The sequence below is a fragment of the Chlamydotis macqueenii genome, chromosome 2, assembly GCF_036417535.1.
Source record: "Chlamydotis macqueenii isolate bChlMac1 chromosome 2, bChlMac1.mat, whole genome shotgun sequence".
Lineage (NCBI taxonomy): Eukaryota > Metazoa > Chordata > Aves > Otidiformes > Otididae > Chlamydotis > Chlamydotis macqueenii.
The window spans coordinates 121360004-121376151 of NC_141557.1; the positions used below are offsets into that span (position 1 = coordinate 121360004).

General features: G+C 35.4%; 1 protein-coding gene across 5 annotated transcripts in view; it reads right to left on the reverse strand.

Annotated features, from left to right (window-relative positions):
- The window catches only part of RB1CC1 (RB1 inducible coiled-coil 1), a 76110-nt gene that overhangs the window by 42583 nt on the left and 17379 nt on the right, over positions 1-16148 (reverse strand). For 4 of the 5 annotated variants that reach the window (XM_086740805.1, XM_086740804.1, XM_086740803.1 and 1 more), the window contains exons 4-8: positions 14624-14750; positions 14166-14336; positions 6606-6808; positions 5112-5547; positions 888-1058 (exon numbers count right to left, since the gene is read on the reverse strand). In XM_086740805.1, the coding sequence (XP_086596931.1) occupies positions 888-1058; positions 5112-5547; positions 6606-6808; positions 14166-14336; positions 14624-14750 (1108 nt within the window). Of the gene's footprint in view, positions 1-887; positions 1059-5111; positions 5548-6605; positions 6809-14165; positions 14337-14623; positions 14751-15932; positions 16134-16148 lie in introns of all 5 variants that reach the window. The other variant, XM_086740806.1, reaches the window with a different exon arrangement.

A 16148-nucleotide genomic window follows, 5' to 3' on the forward strand; every position in this document is an offset into this window, starting at 1 on the left:
TGACCACATACATATTGGCATACACTTTCAGTTGCAAACAAGGTATGAAAGGACAATCTTAGCTATAAAATTAACAGAAGCTCTTCACAGAAACTGTATTTAATAAAGAAGCTTTAATATGGCACTATATTTTTTTTTTTAGTACAAGCTATATATTTTACATTTAAAACAGTCTTTAAAAGATTTCTTAACTTCAAATGAAATTGTCTAGTGCAGGCATGCTGCACTCTCTCCTCACTACAAGCTTGGTAATCAACCATTAAGCATGTTCTCTCTTCCCTCATCCTGTATCACTGAGTGACAAAATTACCGAGGACCCAGTAGCTCCCTTCAAAATTCAGTGCTTGTATGAGAATGCTCATTGACTGAATTGGAATTAAATACATTTTTCCAAGTAAGAACCAAGAGAATGTCACCAGAAATACTTTAGCTATGAAAATATACAACTTAATATGCAGTTAACAAAGTTGCAGTGAACTACAGCTCTGCATCTTCCTAGTGCATTAAGTCAAGGATACTTTAAGATATTTTTATTTTGTAGAATGACTTTTTCTCCAATATAGATAAAACAACATAAATATAAGCTCTATATTTAAGTTCCAGTGCTATCCACTGCCGCATTTTCAACTAGTCTGTTGTTTTAAAAAAAGCTATTTAAATTAAGGTGGTAGTCAGAGTTCTGGGAAAACATGACCACAAGATGTAAAAACTACCAATAGTTAAGTGTCACATTATTATGAATACAGCACCCTTTTGAGCATCTCCACTGTGATAAGTTGAAAAGTATCTTGCATTAAGATATGCAATTGTTTAGTTGTAATCTTTAACAGCATACACATATCAGAAGTTTACCATCTTCCAACATTACAGACACAAATGTGTATTACCTGAGCAAGTTCTTTTTGTTCATTCACCAGTCTGCTGCAGCTTGCTATCATCTGGTCCAACGCATAGAGCCTGTCCTCAAGGCCTTTAATAGCCTTCATGTTCTGATTATCTAGTTTGGCGATAGTTTGGCGACATTCTGCCAGAAAGGGCTGGATGATCCTTGGATCAAGCTAAAAAAAAAAAAAAAAAAAAAAAAAAAAGGAAATAAAATGTTTATTACCAGTCGACATACTGAAAGTAACATGAGCTAGCTACATGAGACACAAGATTTTATATTTGATTTGACTTTTTTTTTAAGTCTAAGTTTTAGACTTAGACTGCCATCCGTTTTAGAAATCTGAGTTAATAAGAAGTCTGTGGATTTTATATCACAGCATGAATTTCTTTGAAGTATTCCAACCAGACTATCACAGAAATGAGGATCCTTACAAGGTAAAGGGACATTAGTTGAGGTGACAAGGCAAGATGAAGGGCAAAGAAGTAGTTTAAATCTAATGGACACAGTTTACCCTGGAACAGAGTCTGTACAGCTACAATCAAAACAAGTGATGTATGTGACTCAGTGGAAAGTGCAGTTGGGAGGGTGATGGGGAAAAAGACCCATTAGCGTTTTTGCACTAAATGAATGTTTTAATTGATTCCTTAAACAAGCAGATCAGTTCTAAGTAACTGGAAAACAAGCTATGAAAAAATACATTTGTAATACTTTTTGATTATGTTTTTCCTAATAAAAACGCATTTTAAAAAATTTCATATTCCTTACCAGGCCAGAAAAAAGCATGTTTGAAATATTATGAAGCTAGCTACCAATGTTCACAGATATTAAGGGTGGCTCTGCAAGTTTCACTATAAGAGTTGTGAAATAACCTAGAGTCTTTATTTCCTTAGTTCCAACAAAAACAAAAGTAACTGCAGCACCTTATGCAGGACAGAATTTAGTCTAAAACCTGGAATATATAGTTTGGAACACAGTAAGAGTAATTAGGTGTCAGCAGAATATGAATAAATTTGCCTAGATTTATCCAAAATGGTTAAGGCATGTCATCTGTATCTGAGAACCTAGTGACAAGGACGCCATCCTGTGAGGTCACACTAGCTGGCACAGCACTGGCTTCTTCCATCAGCATGCAGCATGTCACTTAGCGAGCACACAAGTTATCCCTCAAAAAAGAAGCCACTTATATGACTCAATATTAACATAAATAAAAGTACTATTTTCCCCTCAATCTATTATTTAACTGTGGAAAAGCTTTCACACAAAGCACTTTTTCATTCTGGAAACGCCTCTCTGGGGTACAGAGAGGAATTTGAAAAGGAAAAGCATTACAAATTAAGGAGCAACTACAAAAAATAGGTCTTTCATTCTCTTCAAACAAACAAAAAAAAACCTCCAAAAACAAACCTAAAAGAGACCAAAAGGAGAAGTACTAAAAACTAGAAACTTTCAGAATAAATAATGCTATCATCAATGTGACAAAAACACATCAAAGTTTAGTATCTTATGAATGGTCTTATGAATCTTGGTCTTTCTCAAGTGACTTGTCCATCTTCAAGAACCAGTAACAAAAATGGTCTCTGGAATTAAACCAGATTGGTTTTATAGGATAATTTTGATTGCCATCCTATTCAGGATTACTCCCCTGTGGCATCCTGAATTACTCCACTGCAGCATCCAGAACTGTTTCTTAACAGACAAAATACTGAAGAACAATATGGTGGTTTCTTTTTTTACCTTCATGAACTAATTGTGTTTTTTCCTTTTTCATGAAGAATGCCAATTCCTCTCATTCCACCTTGTAATTTATTTCCTCCATCTATTCTTTTTATCCCATCTCTGACCTAATTGCATCTGTAGCACTCAGTCCCACTTTCACTGGTAGATAATATTGCTCTCCTCATCTTTTAAAGTCTCTTCCTTTTCTAGCCTTTTATTTAACTGGCTGTGACAGCACTTAACAGAAACATCTGGTTAGCTCCCAGTTACCCACAGCTTTCTGCAATTAGAAGCATCATTTCGTAGAAACACCTCAAGGCTAGAAGAATCAGATACCTAGCAGCACTCTGTGCAACACACCAGTTCTGCCAAGACTACCAGTATCAAAGGCTCATTCTCTGATGCTTTACACTTTCATGAAAATCTTACCTGAATTTTCAGTGTTTCAAACAAGAATTGCAATCACAAACCATTTGTATGGTTCAAATTTCCAAGAAGGAAAGGGCATGGGAATAATGCAGGGAAGACAAAACAAAAGAAAACAAAAAGTAGTGCCATTTTATTCTAGCTTGCTATGCTGAAGTGTCACCTCAAGTAAATATTAAAAGAACAACTGTGTTGCAAGAAATTTTAGTATTTTCTTTTCCTTTTCAGCTACAGGCCAATTCTGTTTTCAAATTAATTCTAAATCAATGCTAGGCAAAGATTCAATCCTTTGTGCTGCTATCAAAATAGAGTAAATTCATCTTTTCCAAAGGAAAACTAGAAACTATCACATTACTTCAAAGCTTTGGGTTTTTTTTTTGTGAAACAAAATTGATCACTCTTGACCTATCACAGTTGTTCTAGTGGTGGTCAGAATAGCCTAACTACAGCATTTTCCCTACCTGCCAATTCTGCTTATGCCAAGAAAACAAAAATAAACTTCCATTTTTGCAGAAGCAATCATATTATTCCCCTAGAAAAATCAGCTTAAGTTACAAAACAACTATAACAGCTGAAACAAAGGATTTCTGATAAGATTTTCTGACAGAAAAGCACACAATTACAAGACAGTCTAAAACATGTGATGTATCTCAGATAAGACTACAAGCGTATAAAATAAGGTACAGTATTTAACTACAATAGTTTTTTTTCATTTTTCTATCTTTACTATCACAATAATAATTTTTTTTGAAACAACTGTCTCTCTTAAAATATTGATTTTTAAGAGACATTACATTTGTGCCCTATATGTACAAAGGTAATTTATTCTATTGCATACTGAACTCCTGAGTTTTCTTACACTTGTAGAAAGAGTAGAAAGCACCTTGTAGTGCTACTGAACAAACAGGACAGAGAACTCGTTTAGACTTCAGCAATCAGCAAGTCTTTTATGCACAAAGTCGAATATCATTCTTGCTAAAAAAACCAACCAACCAAACACCAAAAAAAAAAAAACAAAAGAAAGCCCAAACCAAACTTGTAAAGTCCAATCTTTCTCTCAGTCTTCTCTGTACTACTAAAATTTAGACAGCTCAAAATCTTATCAAACATCTTACGTAGCCCTTAACATTAAGCCCAATTCTCCAACCACTTATAAGACTGACTGAAAGACTGAAGAATCAATGTACAGAACTGACTGCATCATAGTGTTCCCTACAACAGATGTGGTTTAGGCATAACTGAAACAATCTTCCAGTTCTACCTTAAGGAGGAAATAAAATGTCAAAGACAACAGAAATTCTTTTCTTTGTTCAAGGTATACTGAGCTGTAATAGTGTAAAATTGGACTTGATAATCCTTACGGGTCCCTTCTAACTTGAGATATTCTATGAAAATCATACATATGCAAACAAGGCTAGACAACTTAAAAAATATAAGCTACAGTGAAAGCAAAGGACGAAGGAAATCTCTAGGCAAAAGGTTTTTAACCAGTGAGCATTATAACCTTTTAAAATAATCGTTTGGAAAGTAAAGTAAGAGAGCAATGTTTTATTCTACCAGCAGACATTTGCTGCTTTTCGAAGCACACCTGTATTAACCAATAAAGAATGCATAGATACAGTATGCAAATTTATCCCAATTAACCACATGAATTTGTCCTGTATTTTAATAAAGGCTCCACTATTTTTAACACAAAGAACATTAACTTTGGTCTAGGAAAAACTTCACTTTCATTATAAGCACAATTTCTATGAAAAAGGCAAAGAAAGAATAGAAGTGAAGTCACCTTGCCTATATGCTACAACAAGCTACTGGCCTTCCAACAAGAATGGCTATTTTGAGAAACAAGCATTCACTGTGAAATTATACATTTCTTAAAGGTCAAATTCTTAACATTCAATAACTCTTAAAATACTTCCCACCTTCCCACCTCCTTCAGTCTCTGCTTTGGTCTCCATTCAGAAGTTGTGTGAGAAAAAATTAGTTACAAAAAGTTGAGTCACTTCAAAAGTACTGGTAACTGGAAAACAAACAGCAACACTCAACGCAATATAATTTTATTTTAAATAAATCGTTAACTTACCCTGCTCATGGAATCAAAACATTTTCTGACCAGCGATTCAACATCATTAGGTCTATCTTGAACATTTATCCAGTCTAACAAAGACACATTGAAGGAAGGCTGATCATCATCCTTCAATTCTACTGATGTTTCATTGTCCTGGACAGTAGCATTTTGACCAGATTCCTTATCACCTTTTCTATTTTCAGGATCTGTGCCTTCCAAAGCTGAATGTTCAACTGACTTGCAAAATGAGGCTAACATTGATTTATTGTTCACTTTAGATACATCAGAATAAAGCACCAATTCAGCAGATTTCCCATCCTCAGTTTCTTCGCTTTCTGCCCCTCCATGCTCAGCTGAAGAATCCAGTCTTCCTAAACACTCTCTGTAACTATGTCTTGTTAGGCACTCCAGCAGTGGTATCTTGGCCATGATAGAAACAGCAGAACCCAAGCTTTTTTAAAAAGGGTGAAAAGAAAAAAACATCAGTATCTAGAAGCCAGTGTGACATAAAAAATTAGATAAAACCCACCTGTAAAATAAATTACTATTTATTTCATAACTGAAGTAGATTTCAAAATGAATTTGGAAACTACTCTTTCAAAATACTGTGTTTAGTATCAACATGATGAGAGGTCAGCTAAAGTAGTCACAATTTTTGCTCTCTTCCACTACTGAATACGAACTCTTCTGAACTTCCAAGTGAGCTTATGTTTATAATGCAATGAAAAAGGGACAGTCTGATAAATTGAGACATGTCCTTTTTTTTTTAAACATACAACTAAGACTTCTATATTTCCAATCTATGTGGATACCAATGCTTATTAGCAATGACTGAGTGTCCTCTGGTCAACTACTTTTGTGAAGTTTGAATAGTTTCTATGTATTTGGTAAAAGTTATAAAGTTCACCTTTTTTTAAAAAAAGTCTTTAAAAAAAATACATATTTATGCTTTATTTCTTTAAGTATCCAACATCCACTTACATTCTATTAGGCAAAGCACTCACAGAAATACCATAATACTATAATGTCCAGAAAGGTGTCAAAGATTTTCCTTGAAGTAAGATCCAGAGTTTGCAGGATACCAGTATATGCACACATATATATACACACTCTCCTTCAAAGGTGTACATACACAGCTGAAGTGTGTGTTATGACTTCATACTTCCAACATAGATCAACCTTCTTGATATCTGCTCAAGTGTATTAAAAAGTAATGAATTCCAAGGTGCAAATATGTATTTTAAAATGTTGATTAATGTCTAAATTTATTATCTAACTATTTCTAGTGCACATTTGTAAGGACTCTTGCTCTTAAACAGCTGTTCAAAAACAAGCATATCTTCCACATAACTCAATACAGGTGAAAGAACAGAAAGATTATTTTCTGTGACACAAACAAATACATGCTTGATTAATTAGAACTAGCACCAGGCATACAACACATAAAAAAACCACGTTTAAAATATAGCAACTTTGGAGATTGAGGCTGAAGTTTAATGGCAAACCTACTGTGTGAGTTTCAACTTGATATCATCTATGGACTGCAAATAGCTTGAATATACATTTTCGAACTTGAAAAGTAGCTTTTGGTAAGAGTATGTACAGTCTTCCAAGTTGGCCATTATGGCAGCCCATCCTTGATGCTGAAGATGTTCATCATGTACAAGACCTTCACAAAATGAGCAAAGCTTCTTGGCAACCTCATACATTTCCTGGAAAAAAAAAATCCAAACAAAAAATGCAAATCACTTCAGGTTATTACTGTGGTAACCATATAAAACATTAAAGTGAGACATTTAGAAAATATTAACACAAAAAGTGTTAAATTTACACAGCTAGGGAGTTGTACACCTTGAAACTTCAACCAAAAAAATGAAAACTTCCTTTATTCTTAAATAAAAAAAAAAAAAAATCATATGACAAAAAAAAGTATAGATGATTTACTGAGAAATATCTTCAAAACAGGCAGGTGAAACGGGCAGTTCCAAAAAACCTTACAAAATTAATTAAATGCTGGTAATATAAAATATTTAGTGCAAACATACATGAATAATAATGCTTGTAGTAATCTGATAGAAGTTGCTGGCAAACACGGGGCATTAAGGAGAACACTACTGATGAGCCAAGCAGAAGTTCAGAACAAGACAATGAATTGCAGGATCAGTCAGCAGAAGCACAGGTGCATCAGATGCAAGAAGAGATGCATGAGGAAAACAGCAGGGCAAATAATTAACTGAAGTCTTCCACTGATTAACAAAGCAGATGCACCATGATGACCAGCAGTACACAGTATCCACAAAACTAAAACGCTCTGAAACTTGGTATGTTCAAACCAACATGGAAGCTTTGCTGTTAAACAACTGGGTGACACAGAGGTATTTTACTGCCTTAAGAAGGTGAGAGTTTAATTACTGCTCAACTCAGCAGAGTTAAAAGAGACTTACATATGGCAGGTACCATATCTTTGTAAAAGTGCACTAACAGCAATGTATATGATATTCAATTCCAAAGTTTTAACTAGTAGGAAGAGTAACTATTTTAAGTTTACCAATTTAAGGAAACAGATTGTCCCTCTTAAAGGGCCTACTACTCAAACATTAAAACAAGAAAGTAAAACAAAAGCCATACGATAAATCCTTCAGCTCAGTACTTTATCAGGAACATACTACATGGGAAATAGTCTCCTGAGCATACTTGTGTGCTGGGTTTTAATATCTACCTACCCTCCAAGAAGGAAAATCTTACTACTTTTTGCAGCTTGAGCATACTGTTAAAGTAGGACTGAACACAACTTCCCTCTGCTACAGCACATGTGAGAAAAACCATGCACAGAGAAACAAGTTATACAAATACAGTGAGAGAGCAGTGTTAAAAACCCAGAACAACAGTATATTTCAGAATGCATTTGCTGCTGAACACACTGTTAGCAGCACATACGCATACACAAAAAAAAAAATTAGAGCCCAACAACTTATCTTCCCAAAATAAACCACAGAACTGCAGAGCCTCTTATCCAAACATTTCAGAATTAATATTGACAAAACCTGAAAGTTACGAACACACTCCCTTTTTTTCCAGAAGTCCAAGCTCTGTCTCAAGCAGCATGACAAAACTCCGCTTCCTTCAAATCAGTGGTATCTAAGCTATCAGCAGATGAACAACGAATATACAAACATACTTATACATGCAACTTCTAGAAATTCCAAAGCTCTTACAAGTTTCTATCACTATGTAGTAAAGATGCTATTTGTCGTCATCTTTTCTGAACTTTAATCACTTTCTGTGCACATCAGAATAAGGATTTCTGCTTTGAAGAGAACAGTTATTTTATTTGCTACAGGAGCTCTCACTTCCAAAGTCAAAATCAACCAATAATACAACTGGGACAGCATCCAAATACAGCTGAAATCTGCAAGTCATTTTCTTTAGACTATCTCCACTTTGTCTATACAATTTAAATTCACAGAAGCTGACTAATGCAATATTGACAACTTGAACAATTTTTCACTATTTCCTTAAATCCACTTTGTATACAAGCTACTAAAAAGCAAATTCCACAGTATATAAAAAAGCAGAATTACTGCTTCCTCAATTATCGCATTAAGAACCAAAAGCACAGGCTGGTTTACCCAAAAGTATCCTAAAAAATACACCATAATATGAAGCTGAAAAGGTAACTGAATGTTCCCATTGAATTCTAATATATGTCCCGGGAATGCATAGAAGCGTTTCACTTTCAACTCACAAACACTCTTCCGCCTTCCTCCAAACTACTGGCAATAATTCCAGAAGTGAGAAAACACGCAGAAGCACACATTAGTCTGAAGATTAAAACAATATAAGCCATCTACAAAACCAAAACTGATCATAAAGTCTTTTTATGTAGTTCTTTCAAGTGAATATCAGAGTTTACTGGGGAAAGTAAAGACTGGACTCCTCCCACCTTCAAACAAAAATGTTTCTTTAAAAGCCCTGGGGAGAGGCATTTGTTAGCTCTGTTTTCATTTGGACAAACTCAGCATGGCACAGCTCAAATGTGTAATAAGGAAATGTATACACTAAGCACGATACGACTAGACTTTCTGCCTTGAAACACACTCTTAACTAGATGCCAGTGTTTGCTTTTTTAGCTAAATCTATTTATTCTGTTCACAATGGAAGCCAAAAGTTACAAGTTAGTGTTGTCCTCATAGTCCCTTGAGAACGTGAGCATTATTTAAGATTTTAGTTTTAACAAGGTTGTTTCCTCAGCAAAATACTTTGAAACACAAAAGTGAAAAGTTACCAAAAACTTTAGTAGGGAAAAAACAAAACAAAAACCCAAACATTTCAGTTGAGATAATTTGTTACACTACTGATAACCAGCACCAACACTCTATATCTAGGAGCGTAATCTGCGGCAATTTACCCAAATTTAACCAAACCAGAAGCTTGCGTCCCAGCAGTCTGACTCAGAAAAGTAAGAGCAAACAACAGTACTTTCCAGAGTGGCAAATTAGGAGTTTTTTTATTTTTTAGAAACTGTGTGATAGAGGGGCATTCTATTAAGTGACTGGATCTGTCATATAATACAGATCTGCCCAAAGGAACCGTTATATAAAAATAAAAATCTCCCAATGTCATTTAAGTATTCAACCAGATATTCACGGTCAGATGAGCTGCAACTCCTTGTTGTACAGGCAGGAGATGTGGACATTAAAACAAGAAATCCCCTTATGAAAGCAATCCTACATACAACACTGAGAGACAAAAGATTTTTTTCTGAACTACTTAGAGCTCAAACTGAACTAACATTCAGCTCAAAATTCATTAGTCTTAAAACACAGCTAAATTTCTTTCAAATAAAATGTTTCCAAAGTTACCTGCAAGCTAATACACTACAAGTGAAACTGTACAACTAAACAGACACACGACTGTTTCAGGGCACATATGCAAGACATCACACCATCATTCCATGTTATCCTCCTGCCAAAGTTATTTTTACGTGTATCCCAAGTGCCAAAGAAATTCTCTCTGGGTTGTAGGGGCAAGCACTAGAATTCTGTCTGCATGGATGAAACCAAATGAAATTAAGAGTCCATAGGAACCCAGTACTGCTTTTCATGCTGGTTCCTTAGGCGATATCATGAAATAAGCTCATTCAAATAAGCTATATTCAAATAGTAAGGAATATTACTCTGAATTCAGGAGGTCCAAGCAGACGGTTCTAACAAAGTTCAAATCAGATGGAGTAACTTTGTCCACCTATGAGAATTATTTCAGTCTTCGACTATAGTAAGCAGATACCAACATAGGGAACAAGAACACTAGGTTAAATCATTAATTTATTTTTTTAATGCTGCATAGAGGGGTCAAGAAGAACACACTGTTTCAGTCAATTCTACAACCTTGCTTTCAAAATGTGAGGGTGTGCAGCAAGCAAATGAAGTGGTGAAGCTTTTTTGCTTCCTTTGGATTATCTATGTAGCTTAAAAGTAATTAAGAAATTAAAAACTACGCAGATATTTTTTCTTGTAATTCCACCACTACAGAAATACATCTTCAAGTGATTTGGCTTGTTCTTGCACCATCTCCATAGACAAAATTTGTGGGGACATTGCCTCAGGCTACTTTAGAAGTTCCAAGACCAACCTATTTCACATAACCGCTATTCTGTACGTAGGAAAGAATTAAGCAGGTTTCTGCTAAATGAAAAAAGTCTAAAAACTGAATTATGTCAGGCATATAAATAAAGGTCCGCAATTCAACATATGTTTTAGCACTTCTCAGTAAAGTTGCCAGCTCCAGCACAGAAAATGAAGTCTGCCTAACAACAGGATCACTTTTGTCATTGATTTTTCACAGATCCACTCAAGAGTAATTGGCAGACATCCAACGGTTCACAAAGCATAAAAATTAACTTCAGTTGCTTTGTAGAGCTACAAACATTTTACTCTGCTATAGCAGCATACCTAGAACACTGACAGCCTCATGATACCACTGGAACGTGGACCTCAAGAAGCACCACTACCAGCACAAAACTGCACAAACTCAGGCTAATCTCAATTTCCTGTTTTGTTGAAGAGTAAATAAAGGCATCTTCACTACCTAGTTTGTCAAGAAATTCACAGGCCCACTAGAAAGATCTTCCTCCTTGGTTGGATGTTCTAACAGAACGTTTACTTGAATTATTCCCTTTGATCATCATAACTTAAATTAGATGGTTCTTCTGATTATAATCACTTTGCTTTCGTGTGTTTCAAACAAGATCAGTAGAAGCAACAAAGTATGTTTTATGTAAAACAGAAATAAACTGGTAAAGTACTCCCATTAATTTCAAGACTGTCTTTTCATCCTACTGTCACAGTTCTGCTCAGCTGAACAAGAAAAAATCTGGGAAAGGTCTGTCTCCTGTATGGTACTCTCAGTGTGGCTTTGGATGCATCAATCTCACAACTACAGATGTTCTGTCTTTCTAGCTCTTCCTGGATCCTAATCAATTTCGAGAAGGATTAATATCCCACGTTCCCTCTTCCTCCCAGCCAAGAGGCTTATGGTGAACCCTGAAGATGATTAATGTTCTAACCACATTCCTAGTCCTCCCTCAGTTTCTTCTGAATTACTGCCCAATATGCTTCAAGCAGGCATCACGAAAAACTGCTTCAGTACAACACTGCAATACTCCTTTATACAGTTTTCACACCACGGTACATCTAAAGACATGACAGCCTGTTCACTAATCTTCCATTGTAAATGATGGTCTTGTCATTCCCCTGACTTCCCAAAGAAGTACTCAATGCATTTTTCACAGCCTAACACAGAGCTTATGGTTTTGAAAAATTTAAAATCTTGGATAAAATTAACTGTGTATAGATATAAAGGTGTATCAGATTTAAGACTATTCCTACCTCTTTAGTATTTAAATAATTTTTTAAGTTTTTCATAAAAGATTCTACTATCATTGTAGCCTTTTTACAAGCAGGGAAGAACTGGAAGAATTGGGGAAAAGACGATAATATTTTTCAAGACAAATCTGCAGGCTAAAAATAAAACCTCCATTCTACTTATGTCCATGTTTAAAGACCTTTAAATACTAAATTCCTTCCCCGTGCCATAATGATATTAATAGGTGCCATCAAGTATGTAAAGATTTATTTTCTTGCAAATCAGTTCAGGACAACTCTCTCTAAATAAACTTTTTGATCTCTAGCTAAATGTTATAGCTTCAGCTGGCCAATAAAAGCTGTACTCCACACAGGGACTTCTATGAGTATTTCCGAAATACAGGCTTCCTTACAGAAGACTTGTCACTAGAATGAGCCACTAAAGATCTAAATAATTAATTTAAAAGCAGAAACACTGCAATAAAATTGCTTGCTCTGAATATTAATACATCCTTCAGAATCAAGGGGGAATAGAAAGTAGTACTAAATTATTTTCAAGCCTAAATAGGAGTATTTTTTAAAAAAAACTCATGGAATATAAAAAGCTTACTCCAGAGGAATAATATCTGTTCTCTCAGTGTGTATTAAATGCTACCAGACCAAAATCAAAATTAAGAAGCTTCAAGTCCACAAAATCAGGGATGGAATAAAGAAGATAAAATACCAACAATGAGAAATGTGAGACTGGGTATCACCACCTTTCACTTCCATTACCCTAAGTAAACCACAAACATGAAGATCATGTAATTACTAAAGCCTCACTTTCACACCAAATCAATTAATATGTTAAGCATTGAACAGATGCTTGCTCACTTATAAGATCCTCTTAACACCTCATAAAAAATGGTTTTAAAAGCACCTTCAGTTTCAGCTTCTAAAATCAGAACCCTCAGACTCTTCAAGAAGTACAAATGAAAACCTCCTATTCCTAGCTGAATTCACATTGATATCCATTCTTCTCCGTACGACAGTCACGCAATTCACAGATGTCTAACAACTCAAAGTCGTACTAAGTAAGTCAGCAGTAACTGTCAACAGGTGGTGGAGAGAGGGTGAGAGTGCACTGGACTCAATCCTTGCCTTAAATCAGACAGTATGTCAAGGTCAGATAATTCAGGCTAACTTCCCCACTCCTGATAGGTCAGAAGGCCAAGGGTGGAAAAAATAAAAAAACCCCTGTACAATATGCAAGACTTTGCACTTTTCTCTGAATTCAGCTGTACAGTGTTAAAAACTAGCCACTTCAACTGCTAAACATGCTTTTGGACTGCATTAAAGTTGTTACTGAAAGGAATAAACTTTGTTATCAAAACAACTATTAATACTAATTTTGTGCTAAGTGCTACACATAACTATTCCCCCACTCCCAGACATTGGAAGTTTAAATAATCTTTAGAGACATGAAAAATATTTAACGCATTTAAAATAAGTCTTGAAAAGGTAAATGAGGGCAGTATTTCATAACACAAAGAAAAGCAATCAGTCCAGTTACTGAAGGCACTATGCCACTCTCTTGAACACACAGCCATTCCTACTGAATGCACACTTATTGGCCATGTTGCAGGGAATTAGTTCTCCCTATTAAAACAGACAAGTTAGAATTCCGATTTGATTACAAGTTTGCTTTCTATGAAGCAAAAGCCAGCACTCAATAATAAAAAACCTGGATTTTAGGAAAAGGAAGCTTAGTTTTATTAATTGCTCATCAGTTGTTTAGGTGAAACAGAAACTTGGCAAGGTGCTTTTAAAAATTACACTGCTAATATTCTACTTAGGTTAATAACACTTCCCAAGTTCTCTGTTTTCAGATTGAGGCAGACTGAAGACAGTGAAAATAAAGCAAAGCAAAGCATGGGACCAAAGCAACCAGATCACTTTCACTTTGCAAAAGCTGTAAAAATACGCATCCATAAAGCTGTACTATAACACGCTCTTGAAAGAAGCTTTGAATATCCTGAAGATGCAGGCACATTTCAATACCTACCTTGAAACTTTGAGACGAAGGCCTTGAAGAATACATCATCACTATATGCTATTTTTAGTGTCTCCTGAACACACTATTTCATAACTTATATCAAGCTTCCCCTCTGGTATACAAAAATGGTTATTTTCCTTTGGTGTGCAAGTACAGTAAGAATTTACTTACCACAGCAAGCTGTGTCCGTGATGCTACTGTATGAAACACTGCAGGCATCATGAGAGATTCTTCTACTTTCAATTCCATCTCATTCTCTGCTGAAAATGTGGTTTTGGGGATAGCTGGTGGACGTTCGCACAAGATCATTTCTTTGTTGAATAAAAAAATTGGGTTGGTGTCCTATACTCAAAAGGAAAACGAAACCAAACACTGAGTAAAGGCAACACATTGTTCAATCACCAACTATTTCATCATGTGGGTAATGTGTCTTAAGAACACATTAAAATCTACACGTACAAGCTGAATGCATACACATCTTTCTCAAAGCAAAGAAATTCAGCAAACAGTACACTACAGAAAGAAAAAAAAAAAAAAAAAAAAAACCAAAAACTTTTAAATCCCTTCGTAAAACATATTTTCCTTCCTCTATAAGGACAGTTTAGATGACGAATGCAGTATGCACTTACTGTTCCAGCACTGTAACTACACACTCTTCTGTCTGGTGCCATACACTCTCCTCCATTGACAACCAGTACTTGGTGCTGAATGGCAATTTTATACTTTGTTTGAATTGCATGTTTCAGATCAGCCACACTGGGAAAAACAAAAATGGTAAGAGAAGATGACACTATTTGCATCTCTGATTTTACATATTCCTGTAAAGAGACAGATGACTTGTCTGTGTCAAAGTAGAATTTTTTTAAAGAACTGTTATTTTTTACTCTGCACAATTACATATTTCTAAGTTTCGTAAGAGTTGTAATGTGTCGCACTCTGGATATCCAGCTAATAGAGGACAGCCTCTGCATTACTGGTAACTCATTAGCTATCTTTTTCCAAGATGATCTGATAACATCCTGATATTCTGGATTAAGTCACATCAAGCTTTTAGGACAATAACTGTAAAAGTCGTATTACATTCTTTGAATATATATTTTCTGAACAAACAGCTAACTTACTGAAACCCTAGAAGACGACAATGAGAGTATTAACACTTCATTATGCATATTACAAGCACAATTTCACCTAACCAACTCTGATTTACTGTACATGAAGTGCAGTATAGCACTTACCAATAACAGGAAATTAAACAATGTGCAACAAATTCATATAAGCATTAAAGACCATATTAATGCAGAAACACTAAAAAACATTCCTGTTTGCATTCACCATCCTCGTACCTTTAATTCTGGGTGATGACATCTTCATGTTACTGCTTATTTTAGTTCTAGACTTTGTCTTGAAGACAAAGGCAAACAGCAAACGAAACAAGAATTTACTAATATGATACAGTAAATGACCCAAAATATAACACACTGGAGTAGTCAATATAAGCATCAATGATTTTGATACAACTGGCAGGAAGCCTAACATTTTCACTGGCTATGTGGTACTTAAAAAATAAAGGTAAGTTATCTAAAATAACCACGATCCAATATGACATATTAAATTAACTACAAACACCTCATAAGCACAAGCTTGTACTCACTAGCTGCATTAGAGTAAGCATTCACTTATCTCCACAGTCTTTGAGAAGATAGCTTGGCCTGTCCATGTACAAAGAGATAGGCAAAGAACCCAAGAAAGTTAGCCTTGCCAGAAAGAGCAAGTCTATAACTTCTGTATATCTCTGTATAAACTGTTCAACTAAAGAGTCTTGGATTTTGTGTGGTTCACCTGTTAGAAAGCTTCTTTCTCAAAGAACTACCCAAGTGACCAAAAAGTCAGCCCATATCAGACTATTAGGTGCCTGGTCTGGCAGTTCAGATGCCATACCTCACTGTGATTTAGGAACAGAATGTCTCAGTGTACCAGACAGCATACATGGGTACTGACACATCTGCAAATGACCCAGTAAATCCAGAACGGCTAAGACGAAACACTATTTCATGCTCAGTAACATCCCAAGTGTCAGTGGACTTTGCACAAGAGCATACAAAACCACTCAGTGTAGACAATCTTTGAGGTGGAAGGACCCTAAGAAGTTTCAAA